This window comes from Heterodontus francisci, chromosome 15, assembly GCF_036365525.1.
Source record: "Heterodontus francisci isolate sHetFra1 chromosome 15, sHetFra1.hap1, whole genome shotgun sequence".
Taxonomy (NCBI): domain Eukaryota; kingdom Metazoa; phylum Chordata; class Chondrichthyes; order Heterodontiformes; family Heterodontidae; genus Heterodontus; species Heterodontus francisci.
Window position 1 is genome coordinate 39,511,441 of NC_090385.1, and position 14,836 is coordinate 39,526,276.

General features: G+C 43.0%; 1 protein-coding gene across 2 annotated transcripts in view; it reads left to right on the forward strand.

Moving 5' to 3' along the window:
* LOC137377869 (uncharacterized protein C8orf48-like) overlaps nt 1–14,836 on the forward strand; it is a 68,003-nt gene that overhangs the window by 14,683 nt on the left and 38,484 nt on the right. For both annotated transcript variants that reach the window (XM_068047938.1, XM_068047939.1), the window contains exon 3: nt 14,251–14,400. In XM_068047938.1, the coding sequence (XP_067904039.1) occupies nt 14,251–14,400 (150 nt within the window). The remainder of the gene's footprint in view (nt 1–14,250; nt 14,401–14,836) is intronic.

Sequence of the window (14,836 nt, forward strand, 5' to 3'; positions counted from 1 at the left end):
CCGCCATCTTCTCGAGGGCAATTAGGGATGGGCAATAAATGCTAGCCTTGCCAGCAAAGCAAACATCCCAAGAATGAATGTAAAAAAAAAAGTGTTTTCTAACCAAATTTCAACACAAGTTTGACATAACTTCCCTGTTTTTCAATTCCGTTCCTCCAGAAAAGAATCCCAGTGCTTGGTTTGCATTTTTCTTTTTGGCATTCTTGCATAATGGAACATGAACTGCAGCTGGGATCTGGTAGGTCAATTTGGAACAGTGCTCCTGAGCTTGCAGGCTGCAAAGCCAAGGTTTTAGACGAGGAAGTGCTTTGCTTTCTTTAATTGGGGTCTGCTGTGGAAGATTCATGTTGCTGGGAGGCTGTCAAGCGATAGATTCTAAGGATTATCCAGGGCAGGTGATCGACGAGGGAAGTGGTTCCTCTTTTGTTTTCACAGGTGAGAGAGACTAATTTTGTTTCTGTAATTTATTTTTGAAGCTGCTGTCTGTTCCAGGAGCCACTTTATCAGGTTACTATCTGGGCCAGGACGCTACAGCAAGTCTCGAAATAGTTTTTTTAATATCATTTATCCACATATTGCTTTATTTTTCTTGTCACTTGTCTTTTAGCAGAAGATAACTGGATTTGAGAGGCAGATTTATATGAAAGATTCTATTTCTCAGCAGAGCACTGAATCTGTAAATAGTGGTTTGAGAAGAATATAACTTTTAAAAAGAAATCACGTACGTCTCATAAATGCAACTGCAATGCAGCTTTTATCCTATAAGGGGAACATTATTTAAAATTTTACATCTATGCAGAACCTAGTCGCATTTGCCAGAAATGTCTCTAAATGCTTCACTAAAAAGAGCCCTGGTTTTAAACTAACCTGCTCAGCAGGAACAGGACAGGACGGGCTCAGGTTGCATACCCATTTAACACCCTGCCTGAGTACAGGGCCAGTGCATTACTTTGAAATCATGCAAGCAACTGTAGCAGCCATTGTTTGCACAGCAAGACCCGACAGCGATGAGAGCAATGGCTCTAAACTATCTGTTTTAGGTGGTGTTGGTTGAAGGAGAGGAATGTTAACCAGAGAATGGAGAAAGCTCTCTGATTTTCATTTAAAATGGTTTTGAATTGACATAAAAATGTTGCCTTGGTCATCCAATCAATTAGAATGCACAAAGATGTGGCAGCCTATTGCTGCAACATATGTTGTGTGATATTGTTAACAAATATTAATGTGTTTTTGAGAAATACTTATGACCATTTTTAAAATACTGTTTTCACATGGATTTTTAAACAGCAAACAAAAAAATTTTGTGTGTAGATATTGATACATTTGTTATCAATATTGTAGAGCATATTTTTAAACCTTTATGCTCCAAACCGATTTAGGTTAAAAGTATTACAGAAAACTATTGCAAACAGAAATTTTCTCGGTTGTGACTAGTCCATATCCAGGGAATTATTGGATCGGGACAATCACTGGAAATATCCTTTTATATTTTCATGTGTTTTTGCTTTTTTTTCTCTGTCTTGTGTATTTTCTTTGCCAGAAAATGGTACAGAGTAAATTATAAGAATTTACAGCCTGGGCGAGGAGCTTCACCTGCCAGTGGCACATGTTAGGAATTCAGGAGCAGAGATCATTGCTGATCCCCATCCCTGAATTCCTGATATGTGCTTCTGGCGAACAAAACTATGTGGCTTGAGTGCAAGTGCCCAAATAAATTCTGTCTCTATATTGTCCCAGAAATCAGTTGGAAACTGGGAAATGCAAATGGTTTTGAATCGGCTTGTGCCACCTGTGCCAAGAATCAGAACTTTATTTTGAATTCATATTATAAGACTAGCTGGCCTGGTTTTCCAAAAATATGTTCTGCTATACTTTTTCTTTTCCTTTTTTCCCTTCTCTTCTTTTCTAGAGCTAACTATTCCCTTTCAGCATGTGATTACACAGGCACACAGAACCCTCAGGTGCCTCAATCAAATGGCTATCATTCAGTGGATGGTAAATGCTACCAGGCTATTTAACTATAGCATGCATCAGAACTAAGCCCATTCCTTTCTTGAGTCAACATCCACACATTCCCACTAACTGATTTTCCTCTGCCACACACACAACCAAAAGGACTGAGGGCAATTGTACCACTGCTTACTGTTGCATGGATGAAATCATCTAACTCAGTGCAGAGCAGAGATTGAACTTGGGACCATCCGGTTTTTTTATAGGAGGTACAGGATTCTGAGGGGCTGGATAAACTACCACTTGGAAAGGCACAGATTAATCAGGGACATCCATCATGGATTCGTTAATGGAAGGTCACAGAACCATTGAAAAATTATGGCACAGAAGGAGGCCATTCAGCCCGTCATGTCCGTGCTGGACAAATAAACTAGCTGCCCAATCTAATCCCACTTTCCAGCACCTGGTCCATAGCCTTGCTGGTTACAGCACTTCAGGTGCATTTCCAGATACCTTTTAAAAGAATTAAGGGTTTCTGCCTCCACCACCATTCCTGGCAGTGAATTCCAGACACCCACCACCCTCTGGGTGAAAAAGGTATTACTCATGTCCCCTCTAATCCTTTTACCAATCACCTTAAATCTGTGCCCCCTGGTAATTGACCTCCCTGCTAGGGGAAACAGGTCCTTCCTGACTACTCTATCTAGGACCCTCATAATTTTGTACACGTCAATTAAGTCACCCCTCAGCCTTCTCTGTTCAAAGGAAAACAACCCTAGTCGAAACAATCTATCCTCATAGCTGCAATTTTCGAGCCCTGGCAACATTATTGTAAATCTCCTCTGTACTCTCTCCAGAGCAATTATGTTCTTTCTCTAATGAGGTGACCAGAACTGTACACAATACTACAACTGTGGCGCAACCAGTGTTTTATACAGTTCCAGCATTACATCTCTTCTTTTGTATTTTATACCTCAGCCAATAAAGGAAAGCATTCCATATGCCTTTTTCACCACTCTATCTACCTGTCTTGCCACCTTCAGGGACCTGTGGGCATGCACTCCAAGGTCTCTCACTTCTTCTACCCCTCTCAATATCCTCCCGTTTATTGTGTATTCCCTTGCTTTATTTGCCCTCCCCAAATGCAATACCTGACACTTCTCTGGATTGAATTCCATTTGCCACTTTTCCACCCACTCAACCAAACCATTGATATATTTCTAGAGTCTACCGCTATCCTCTTCACTATCAACTACACAGCCAATTCTTGTGTCATCAGCAAATTTCCCAATCATGCCTCCCACATTTGTTCAAATCATTAATATATACCACAAGCAGCAAGGGACCTAACACTGAGCCCTGTGGAATGCCACTGGAAATAGTTTTCCATTCACAAAAACATCCGTCGACTACTACCCTTTGTTTCCTGTCCCTGAGCCAATTCTGGATCCAGCCTGCCACCTTCCCCTGTATCCCATGGGCTTTCACTTTACTGACCAGTCTGCCATGTGGAACCTTGTCAGATGCTTTACTAAAATCCTTGTAAACCACATCCACTGCACTACCCTCATCAATCCTTCTTGTTACTTCCTCGAAAAACTCAATTAAGTTAGTAAGACATGACCTTCCCTCAACATATCCATGCATATCCCTGATTAATCTGTGCCTTTCTAAGTGGCAGTTTATCCTGTCCCTCAGAATAGATTCTAACAATTTACCCACCACCAAGGTCAGACTGACTGGCCTATAATTACTTGGCCTATCACTCGCACCCTTTTTAAACAATGGTACAACGTTAGCAGATCTCCAATCATCTGGTATCTCTCCTGTATCTAGTGAGGATATGAAGGTGATCCTCAGCGCATCCGCTATTTCCTCCCTGGCTTCCGTTAACAACATAGGATGCAATCCATCCGGCCATGGCGATTTATCCACTTTCAAGGATGTCAGACCCTCTAGTACTTCCTCTCTCATTATGCTTATCGTCTCTAATATTTCACACCTCCTCTTTAACTGCAATGTCTACATCAACCCTCTCCATTGTGAAGACAGAGACAAAATCTCATTAAGAACTCTGCCCAAATTATCTTCATCCATACATAAGATCCCTTATACATCTCTGATAGGTCCTACCCTTTCCTTAGTTATCCTCTTGCTCTTAATGTACTGATAAAACATCTTCAGGTTTTCCTTGATTTTACCTGCCAATAATTTTTCATGTCCTCTCTTTGCTTTTCTAATTTCCTTTTTTACTTCACCCCTCTAGTCATGCAGGGTGCTGAGGCCAACTATGATGCTGCAAACACTTCCCCACTCTAGATCAACAAACTCAGTACAGATTGCCAATTGATCCTGGAGTTTTCAGGTCTTCTTGGCGTAGTACTATTCTAGATGGCCAGTACTCTCTAATTTGACAATGCATCAATTCCAGTGGAAAGCAAGTAAAGTTTGCAATGTAGCATAATCTGCAGTTAAAAATCATGTCTTACTAACTTGATTGAGTCTTTTGAGGAAGTAACAAGGAGGATTGATGAGGGTAATGCAGTGGATGTGGTCTACGTGGATTTTATTAAGGCATTTGACAAGGTCCCGCATGACAGACTTGTCAGTAAAATGAAAGCCCATGGGATGCAGGGGAATGTGGCAGGTTGATTCCAAAATTGGCTCAGTGACAGGAAACAAAGGGTAGTAGTCAACAGATGTTTTTGCGAATGGATAGCGGTTTCCAGTGGCATTCCACATGGCTCATTGTTGGGTCCCTTGCTGTTTGTGGTATGTATTAATGATTTGGACTTAAATGTGGGAGGCATGATGGGGAAATTTGCTGATGACACAAGAATTGGCCATGTAGTTTATAGTGAAGAGGATAGTTGTAGACTCCAGAATGATATCAGTGGTTTGGCTGAGTGGGTGGAAAAGTGGCAAATGGAATTCAATCCAGAGAAGTGTGAAGTATTGCATTTGGGGAGGGCAAACAAAGCAAGGGAATACACAGTAAACGGGAGGATATTGAGAGGGGTAGAAGAAGTGAGAGACCTTGGTGTGCATGTCCACAGGTCCCTGAAGGTGGCAGGAGAGGTGGATAGAGTGGTGAAGAAGGCATATGGAATGCTTTCCTTTATTGGCCAAGGTGTAGAACACAAAATCAGGGATGTAATGCTGGAACTGTATAAAACGCTGGTTAGGCCACAGTTGGAGTATTGTGTACAGTTCTGGTCACCACATTACAGAAAGGTCATAATTGCTCTGGAGAGAGTACAGAGGAGATTTACAAGAATGTTTCCAGGGCTCGAAGGTTGCAGCTATGAGGATAGATTGGATAGGCTAGGGTTGTATTCCTTCGAACAGAGGAGGCTGAGGGGTGACTTAATTGAGGTGTACAAAATTATGAGGAGCCTAGATAGAGTAGACAGGAAGGACTTTTTTCCCCTAGTGGGGAGGCCAGTTACCAGGGGGCACAGATTTAAGGTGATTGGTAGAAGGTTTAGAGGGGATAGGAGGAAAATCTTTTTTACCCAGAGGATGGTAGGTGTCTGGAATTCACTGCCAGGAATGATGGTTGAGGCAGAGACCCTCAACACATTTAAAAGGTACCTGGACATGCAACTGAAGTGCTGTAACCTGCAAGGCTATGGACCAGGTGCTGGAAGGTGGGATTAGATTGGGTGGCTAGTTTTTTTGGCTGGCGCAGACACGATGGGCTGAATGGCCTCCTTCAGTGCTGTAATTTTTCTATGGTTCTAACTAGATAAACTCACAGAGTCATTGAGGGAGTTTTATGCTGTTCTATATGGGGCAAGAAGGTGAAGAACCACAGGCAACTGGAGCATTTAAACATTGTGCTTTGCCCAAATTTAGGAACACTGACCCAACACCGTATTGTGATTTTTAACTACAGATTATATTACATTGCAAACTTTACATGCTTCCCACTGGAATTGATGCATTGTCAAATTAGAGAGTGCCTGGTCATCTGGAATAGTACTACGCCCAGAAGACCTGAAACCTCCAGGATCAATTGGCAATCTGTACTGAGTTTGTTGATCTAGAGTGGGTAAGTGTTTGCAGCATCATAGTTGGCCTCAGCACCCTGCAATAAATGCAGGAAAAAATTCAGCCAGGATTCTTGCTGCTGTTCATTACTTAGTGGCGCTTGTTGGAAAGTGCTCATTGGATGAAAAGAAGACTGGGCTTACTTGTGTCGCCTTCATGGTTGAATTGCCTGCCTGCAGCCTCTGTCTATGATCACACATGAAGAATATTTTGGGCGAGGTATTAAAGGGTTGCCAGCACCCGTGGAAACACACTAAGCAAGGCTTAGCACCTAGAATCATAGAATTGTCACAGCATAGAAGGAGGCCATTTGGCCTGTGGAATCCATGGCGGCATTCTACAAGAGCAATGCAGCTAGTCCCAATCCCTGCCCTTTCCCTATAACCCTGCACATTTTTTATCTTCAGGTGCTTATCCAATTCTATTTTGAAAGCTACATTGAATCTACCACCACCACAATCTCAGGCAGTGTATTCCAGATCCCATCCAATCACCATGTAAAAAAGTTTTTTCCTCATTGCTTTTGGTATTTTTGCCAGTCACCTTAAATCGGTGTCCTCTGGTTCTCGACCTGTCTGCCAAAGGGAACAGTTTCTCCCTATCTACTCTGTCCAGACCCCTCATGATTTTGAACACCTCTATCAAATCTCCTCTCAACCATCTCTAAGGAGAACAACCCCAGCTTCCTTGTAACTGATGTCCGTCATCCCTGGGACCATTCGCTGAAATCTTTTCTGCACCCTGCCTAAAGCCTTCACATCCTTCCTAAAGTGCCCAGAATTGAGCACACTGCACCACTTAAGGCCGAACTAGTGTTTTATAAACGTTCATCATAACCTCCTTGCTTTTGTACTTTATGCCTCTATTTATAAAGCCCAGTATCCTGTATGTCTTTTTAACCACTTTCTCAACCTTCCCTGCCACCTTCAACTACTTGTGCACATATACCCAAGGTCTCTCTGTTCCTGGGGCATAGGCTAATGCTCTGGGGACATGGGTTCAAATCCCACCATGGCAGCTGGTGGAATTTGAATTCAATTAATCAATAAAAATCTGGAATTGAAAGTTAGTCTCAGATATGGTGCTGATGAAACTACCATTGATTGTCGTAAAAACCCATCTGGTTCACTAATGTCCTTTAGGGAAGGAAATTTGCCATTCGTACCTGGTCTGGCCTACATGTGACTCCAGACCCACAGCAGTGGCCTCTGCAATAACTGCGCTCTGAAATGGCCCAGTAACAAATGCTGACCTTGCCAATGTTGCCCACATCCCATGAAAGAATTTTTAAAATCCTTAGAATTGTCCTCTTTCGTTCATATTGCCTTTCCTTATTCTTCCCACCAAAATGGATTACTTCACATTTATTTGCATTAAATTTCATCTGCCACCTCTCCACACATTCCACTATGTCCTTTTAAAGTCTATTACTATCCTCACAGTTCACATCTGCAAGTTTTGAAATTGTGCCCTGTACACCCAAGTCTAGATCATTAATATATTTCATGAAAAACAGGGGTCCTAGTACTGACCCCTGGGTACCCCACTGTAAACTCATCTTCCAGTACGAAAACTTCAAGTGAGGAGCACAAGAAAAGGGAGGAAACAACAAATGATAACCAATATTAAAATTCTACTTTGTTTTTTATCTGTTCATTTCTGAATATTTCCCAGGGCATTGAGAATCTCTGCTTTAGGAAGAAAATTGTTATTAGCGAGATGGTCATTGATGCAGAGATGATTGAGCTGTGAATGTTAATTCAACAATCTCACTCCCTCAGGCTCTGTATTTATTACAAGTCAGTTTCTTATATTATCAACACTTGAGAAATATCAGTCAAGAATGGACAGAAAAAAAAGCAAAATTACTACATTTATTTTTTTGCCAATTGCCTTCTCTCTTCAGCTGAAGAAATAGACTCCTCCTGGGGCACAGTTTCATGTATTAGAAACCCTTCAGTGCTTTGCTCGAGTGCCTGTTCTTGTGCATGAGTCAAGACAATGGGATCAGTAATGCAGCCTACAGACCTGAAAGCTTTATAACACTTTGAATGTCAGGGCCCATATTATGAAGCACAGAAGCCTGGGGCTGATTGTATCTGATGCACTGAGCACAGGACAGTTTGGGCAGGAAGAGCCTATGGCAGTATAACGCTATGTACCAACCATGCACAAGGCTTACTAAGGCCTAATTTGTAATGGAAAATGCCTCAAAAGCACATTAGTCACTCAGCGCCTGTTGCAAACGGTTGATGCAATTTGCAGTGGTGGGAATATCTTTTCTTCGGTGATCTTTCCGGCCCGATCTTTCTCTAAGGCTTAACTGCAGTTGGACTGTTTGGCTGGAGAGGCAATTTTGCTAGGATGTCACCTTACTGCTCTCACAAAAAGATCTTTTTTTTCATTCGTTCATGGGATGTAGGCATCGCTGGCTAGGACAGCATTTATTACCCAACCTAATTGACCTTGGGAAGGTGGTGGTGAGTTGCCGTCTTGAACAGCTGCAGTCCATATGGTATAGGTACACCCACAGTGCTGTTGGGAAGGGAGTTCTAGGATTTTGACCCAGCGACAGTGAAGGAACTGCGATATAGTTCCAAGTCAGGATGGTGTGTGGCTTGGAGGGGAACTTGCAAGTAGTGGTGTTCCCATGCATCTGCTGCCCTTGTCCTTCTAGGTGGTAGAGGTCACGGGTTTGGAAGGTGCTCTCTAAGGAGCCTTGGTGCATTGTTGCAGCGCATCTTGTAGATGGTACACACTGCTGCCACTGTGTGTCTGTGGTTAAGGGAGTGAATGTTTATGGATGGGATGCCAATCAAATGGGCTGCTTTGTCCTGGACGGCGTTGAGCTTCTTGATTGTTGTTGGAGCTGCACCCATCCAGGCAAGTGGAGAGTATTCCATCACACTCCTGACTTGTGCCTTGTAGATGGTGGACAGGCTTTGGGAAGTCTGGAGGTGAGTTACTCGCTGCAGGATTCCTAGCCTCTGACCTGCTTTTGTAGCCATGGTATTTATATGGCTACTCCAGTTCGGTTTCTGGTCAATGGTAACCCCCAGGATATTGATAGTGGGGGATTCAGCGATTGTAATGCCATTGAATGTCATGGGGAGATGGTTAGATTCTCTCTTGTTAGAGATAGTCATTGCCTGGCACTCGTGTGGTGAGAATGTTAGGTGCCACTTATCAGCCCAAGCCTGTATATTGTCCAGGTCTTGCTGCTTTTCTACATGGACTGCTTCTGTATTGGAGGAGTCATGAATGGTGCTGAACATTGTGCAGTCATCTGCGAACATCCCCACTTCTGACCTTATGATTGAAGGAAGGGCATTAATGAAGCAGCTGAAGATGGTTGGGCCTTGGACACTACCCTGAGGAACTCCTGCAGTGATGTCCTGGAGCTGAAATGATTGACCTCCAACAACCACAACCATCTTCCTTTGTGCTAGGCATGACTCCAACCAGTGGAGTGTTTTCCCCCTGATTCCCATTGACTCCAGTTTTGATGGGGCTCCTTGATGCCATACTCAGTCAAATGCTGCCTTGGTGTCAAGGGCAGTTACTCTCACCTCACTTCTTGAGTTCAGTCTTTTGTCCGTGTTTGAACCAAGACTGTAATGAGGTCAGGAGCTGAGTGGCCCTGACGGAACCCAAACTGAGCATCACAGAGCAGGTTATTGCTAAGCAAGTGCCGCTTGATCGCACTGTTGATGACACCTTCCATCACTTTACTGATGATCGAGAGTAGACTGATGGGCCGGTAATTGGCTGGGTTGGATTTGTCTTGATTTTGTGTCCAGGACATACTTGGGCAATTTTCCACATTGCTGGGTAGATACCAGTATTGTAGCTGTACTGGAACAGCTGAACTAGGGGCGTGGCAAATTCTGGAACACAGGTCTATTGCCGGATTGTTGTCAGGGCCCATAGCCTTTGCAGTATCCAGTGCCTTCAGTCGTTTCTTGATATCACGTGGAGTGAATTGAATTGGCTGAAGACTAGCATCTGTGATGCTGGGGACTTCAGGAGGAGGCAGAGATGGATCATCCACTCGGCACTTTTGGCTGTAGATTGTTGCAAATGCTTCAGCCTTATCTTTTGCACTGATGTGCTGGGCAACCCATCATTGAGGATGGGATATTTGTGAAGCCACTTCCTCCAGTTAGTTGTTTAATTGTCCACCACCATTCACAACGGGATGTGGCAGGACTGCAGAGCTTACATCTGATATGTTGGTTGTGGGATCGCTTAGCTCTGTCTATTGCATGCTGTTTACGCTGTTTGGCACGCAAGTAGTCCTGTGTTGTAGCTTCAGCAGGTTCACACTGCATTCTGAGGTATGCCTGGTGCTGCTCCTGGCATGCCCTTCTGCACTCTTCATTGAACCATGGTTGATCCCCTGGCTTGATGGTAATGGTAGAGTGGGGAATATGCTGGGCCATGAGGTTACAGTTTGTGGTTGAGTACAATTATGCTGCTGTTGATGGCCCACAGTGCCTCATGGATGTCCAGTTTTGCATTGCTTGATCTGTTCGAAATTTTATCCCATTTCTCACAGTGGTAGTGCCACACAACACGATGGAGGGTATCCTCAATGTGAGGATGGGACTTTGTCTCCACAAGGACTGTGCGGTGGTCACTCCTACCAATACTGTCATGGACAGATGCATCTGCGGCAGGAAGATTGGTGAGGATGAGGTGAAGTATGTTTTTCCTTCTTGTTGGTTCCCTCACCACCTGCTGCAGACCCAGTCTAGCAACTATATCCTTTAGGACTTGGTCAGCTCGGTCAGTAGTGGTGCTCCCGAGCCACTTTTGGTGATGGACATTGAAGTCCCCCACCCAGTGTACGTTCTGTGCCCTTGCCAGGATCAGTGTTTCCTCCAAGTGGTGTTCAACATGGAGGAGCACTGATTCATCAGCTGTGGGGAGGGTGCAGTAGGTGGTAATTAGCAGGAGGTTTCCTTGCCCATTTTGACCTGATGCCATGAGACTTCATGGGGTCTGGAGTCGATTTTGAAGACTCCCAGGGCAATTCCCTCCCGACTGCATACCACTGTGCCGCCACCTCTGATGGGTCTGTCCTGCTGGTGAGACAGGACATAACGGGGGATGGTGATGGCGGTGTCTGGGACATTGTAAGGAATGATTCAGTGAGTATGACTATCTCAGGTTGTTGCTTGACTAGTCTGTGGGACAGCTCTCCCAACTTTGGCACAAGCCCCCAGTTGTTAGTAAGGAGGACTTTGCAGGGTCGACAGGACTGGGTTTGCTGGTCATTTCCGGTGCCTAGGTCGATGCCGGGTGGTCCGTCTGGTTTCATTCTTTACTGACTTTGTAGCAGTTAGATACAACTGAGTGGTTTGCTAGGCCATTTCAGAGGGCATTTAAGAGCCTACCACATTGCTCAGAGAACTTGGAAACAACACGGCATGAGTACATCATGAGCATTGAGCAAGGCCCACTCAGTTGTGCGCAGTGCATGCAGCACCTAAAAAAACTGTGCTTCAGGCACCCCTTTGCAGGAACTGTATCTTCAGCCCCAAAGAGGCTATTCTATTCGATGTTATTGTGGAGATGTCCCATCCAAGCCTGATTCTGATCCCACCAAGGGACAGAACCCTAATGGCTCTTTCCCTTCTCCAGCAGAAGTGCAGCGAGAAATTTGTAACACTCCAACTGCCGTCCTTGTTTATATGTAGCTAACTGAATATGGGCTTGGAATCAAACCTTTTCATCAGAGAGTCTTGGCTGTGAGAAGAGAAAGGATCTGCTTAGCTGAGAACTGCCTTGCTAGCTTTAAGTAATAAAAGTTTGAATAGCTCAGGTAAGGAAGATGGAAAATCAGCCAGGGTTCGCACTCCTGTCTACTGTCCATTGATTACAATGTGGATATCTGTTGAGGAGTTCCACTGTCAAATAGCCTGCAGTGAAAAAGGGAGAAATTTAGAAAATAAATTGATTTTCTGGACTTGCTCATTCAAAGAACAATGCAATAAATCGATATATTATTGAAACAATTTATCTTGACAAGCATTTAAATGAAAAGTAAATATTTTAAAGTACTGTGAATAAGAATTTTTTGCTATCATACTTGGGGCTCAGACTTGTGCCTGACTTTTTGATCTCATATAACTTCAAAATATTGATTTGTATCTCTGCAAACATCAGCACAGAGTTCCTTCTCATCTAATCTTGCTATGTTTTCAGTATCTGGGAATTAGTTCCAATCTTTTGTTAGTGCTTGCCCCTCTACATGCTAGCTCTTTCCAGTGGGTCCAAACCAAAAAGATCTTTCTGTGATTCTATCACAACTTCCAAGGACAATCTTAAAGACAATTTAAAAGTGGAATTTAAAAGCATCTCTGTTAATTTTCACATCTCAATTTTTTCATCTTTCCTGATTCGATACTATGGTATGGTGCAATGGGCAGCACTTGCCCTTTCACATCTCACTCAAGTGACTGTTCTTCAGGTGAGGGCTTTGGCAATGTTAGCAACATTTAACTGATGATGACATCAAAATTGAGCATGATCCTGCTCTCATTCAATATTCACACATGCAAAGAAGGGTTAGATAGCAAACAGGAGCAGAAGTCTTGACCAATTTCTCCCTCTCCAACTCAGGAACGGTGAGTTTAATTGTAGCACCCACACCACTGTTTTGGCGGGGATCAGTAACCTCAGCATAGACTTGGAAAGCAGCCAAGTTCTAGTCTATGGGTGAATTTGCTGTGTTGTCAGAGAGCTCTGTGATATTTACCTGAATTTTCTCCTTTCCTGAAGATGTTTGCTTTTTCTGGGGAACAGTTCCACGAATTCCCTGAATCCTCCAGTACTTCATCCAATATCTGAACCCGGAGTGTCGCAGGTTAATTAATTACAGAGTGCCTGTTCTCACCAGGTTTTCACATACGTGTACACTGGCTGTGTTTATTTTCCCCCCTTCTATTCTGACTCCTGAACACAATTGTAGCATCTTAACTTCAACTTAGATCAGCTAATTCACTGCTGACCAGGAACTGAATAAGGCAACATCCTGTTATTTCTGACCCAGTACTACACAGTGCTACCTTTATCCGTTCAGCTATTGGGAGATCTCCAAGATCAATATTAAATTTTAATTGTTGTTTGGTAGTACCGAACTTGAGAATTGCTGAAAATAGAGACATGTTGCCAAAGCTTTTTGTCTTGCGCTCATCAGGACAATACGCAAGAATAACCAACGTAAGGGAAAACAACAACTTATACTGCATGAAAAGAGAGTGCTGATTGGTTGGCAGGTGAACTCTGATTAGTAGAGGCATTGCCATGGAGAATGCACCAGTTTATAGTGACTGACAGTTAACTGCCAAGCTTTGTTTATTTGAAATTTAAACCAGGCAGCTTGACTCTGATTGGTCAAGGCATTGTCCTGAGCGAATGGCTGTCACTTATTTTGTTCAGCTGAAACAGGCACAATGTGTGTTCATGTTCTTTCTGTCTGCAACTTTTTGTTTAGTAATATTTCGCATTTCATGATCAGAACTGCATGTACTATTACTTTCACAACATTACCTACCTTTGCTGCTACTATTTCTGAAACCCTTATCACACCTTTGTCACTTCTAGTCTTCATTTCTTTGTTTCCTTCCTGACTCCAATTATCCAAAGTTCCATTGGCCTGCACTAAACCCCACACATCCAACACCCCCATTCTCACTGATTTACACTAACTCCCTGTCCCCCAATGTATCAAATATAAAATCCTTGCCTTCATCTACATATACCTCTATGGCCTGTCGACATTACATTTCTGCAGCCTCCTTCAAAGTTGCAACCCATTCCGTGATGTCAATTCATCTGACTCTGGTCTTCTCTACTGTTAGCAGGAGGGCCTTCAGCCATTTCAATCTTACTCTCTGAAACTCTCTCCCTAAACCCTTCTGTCTTGCAACCTCTTTCCCCACCTTTCAAAGTCAGCTCAAAACCTATCTTATCATCTCAACGTTTGGTTGCTTAGCCTAACTCTCCTCCAAAGGTTCAGCATCTGCCCCTGTCCCTCTGAAGCACCTTGAAATGCTTTTCTATGTTAAAGGTGCCATATAAATGCAAGTTGTTGTTGTTGTAGTAATTGTCCCTTTGAAACACCAGCAAATTAATAAAGCCTTAGCTAAATACTTACCAATGGTGATTTAATTGTCATTTTTTTTATATTGCAATCCTTTTTAAATAATTATTTTAAAAAGTGACTGTTGATGTCCTTAGAAATGAAAGAAGAATTTCAATGCTGTGAAGATTCTGAAGGCTTACTAGCAAGAGAAAAATATACAGAAAAGCATCTTGGTATATTGAACAGTAACAGGTTTGACTCTACTCCATATCATCGAAATGAAAAATGTATAGTATCCCGTAGAGGTAAGACTTCTGGGGAAATTTGTGAAAACATATAATTTCAAGCTGTTTTGTTAATGCTAATTTAAACCAGCACATTATTTAGCAAATAATATTCAGAAATGAATTGCATAGGTTTTTTTTTGCATTCTTTTGTGAATTTTGTTCTTATGAAAGTGAAGGATGATGATCACTGGAGGATTTTGGATAGCGAGTGGCTTTATCAAGCTTGCTCAGATTGGGCACATCTAGTTACTTGCAGAGTAAAGCTTCCAGTGCTCCTGCCTCCTAGGAACTGGATTGAGTTTGCCCCACACTCATTCCACAGCTGGTAGACAAAGAATTATTCCAGCCCAAACTGGACTGTATGATCCCAGTGATGAATGATCAATGTCCAAGCCACTGCAACAATCCATTGCCCCCAAAATACTACCAGATCTAGTGTTCAGCAAACCAGGTA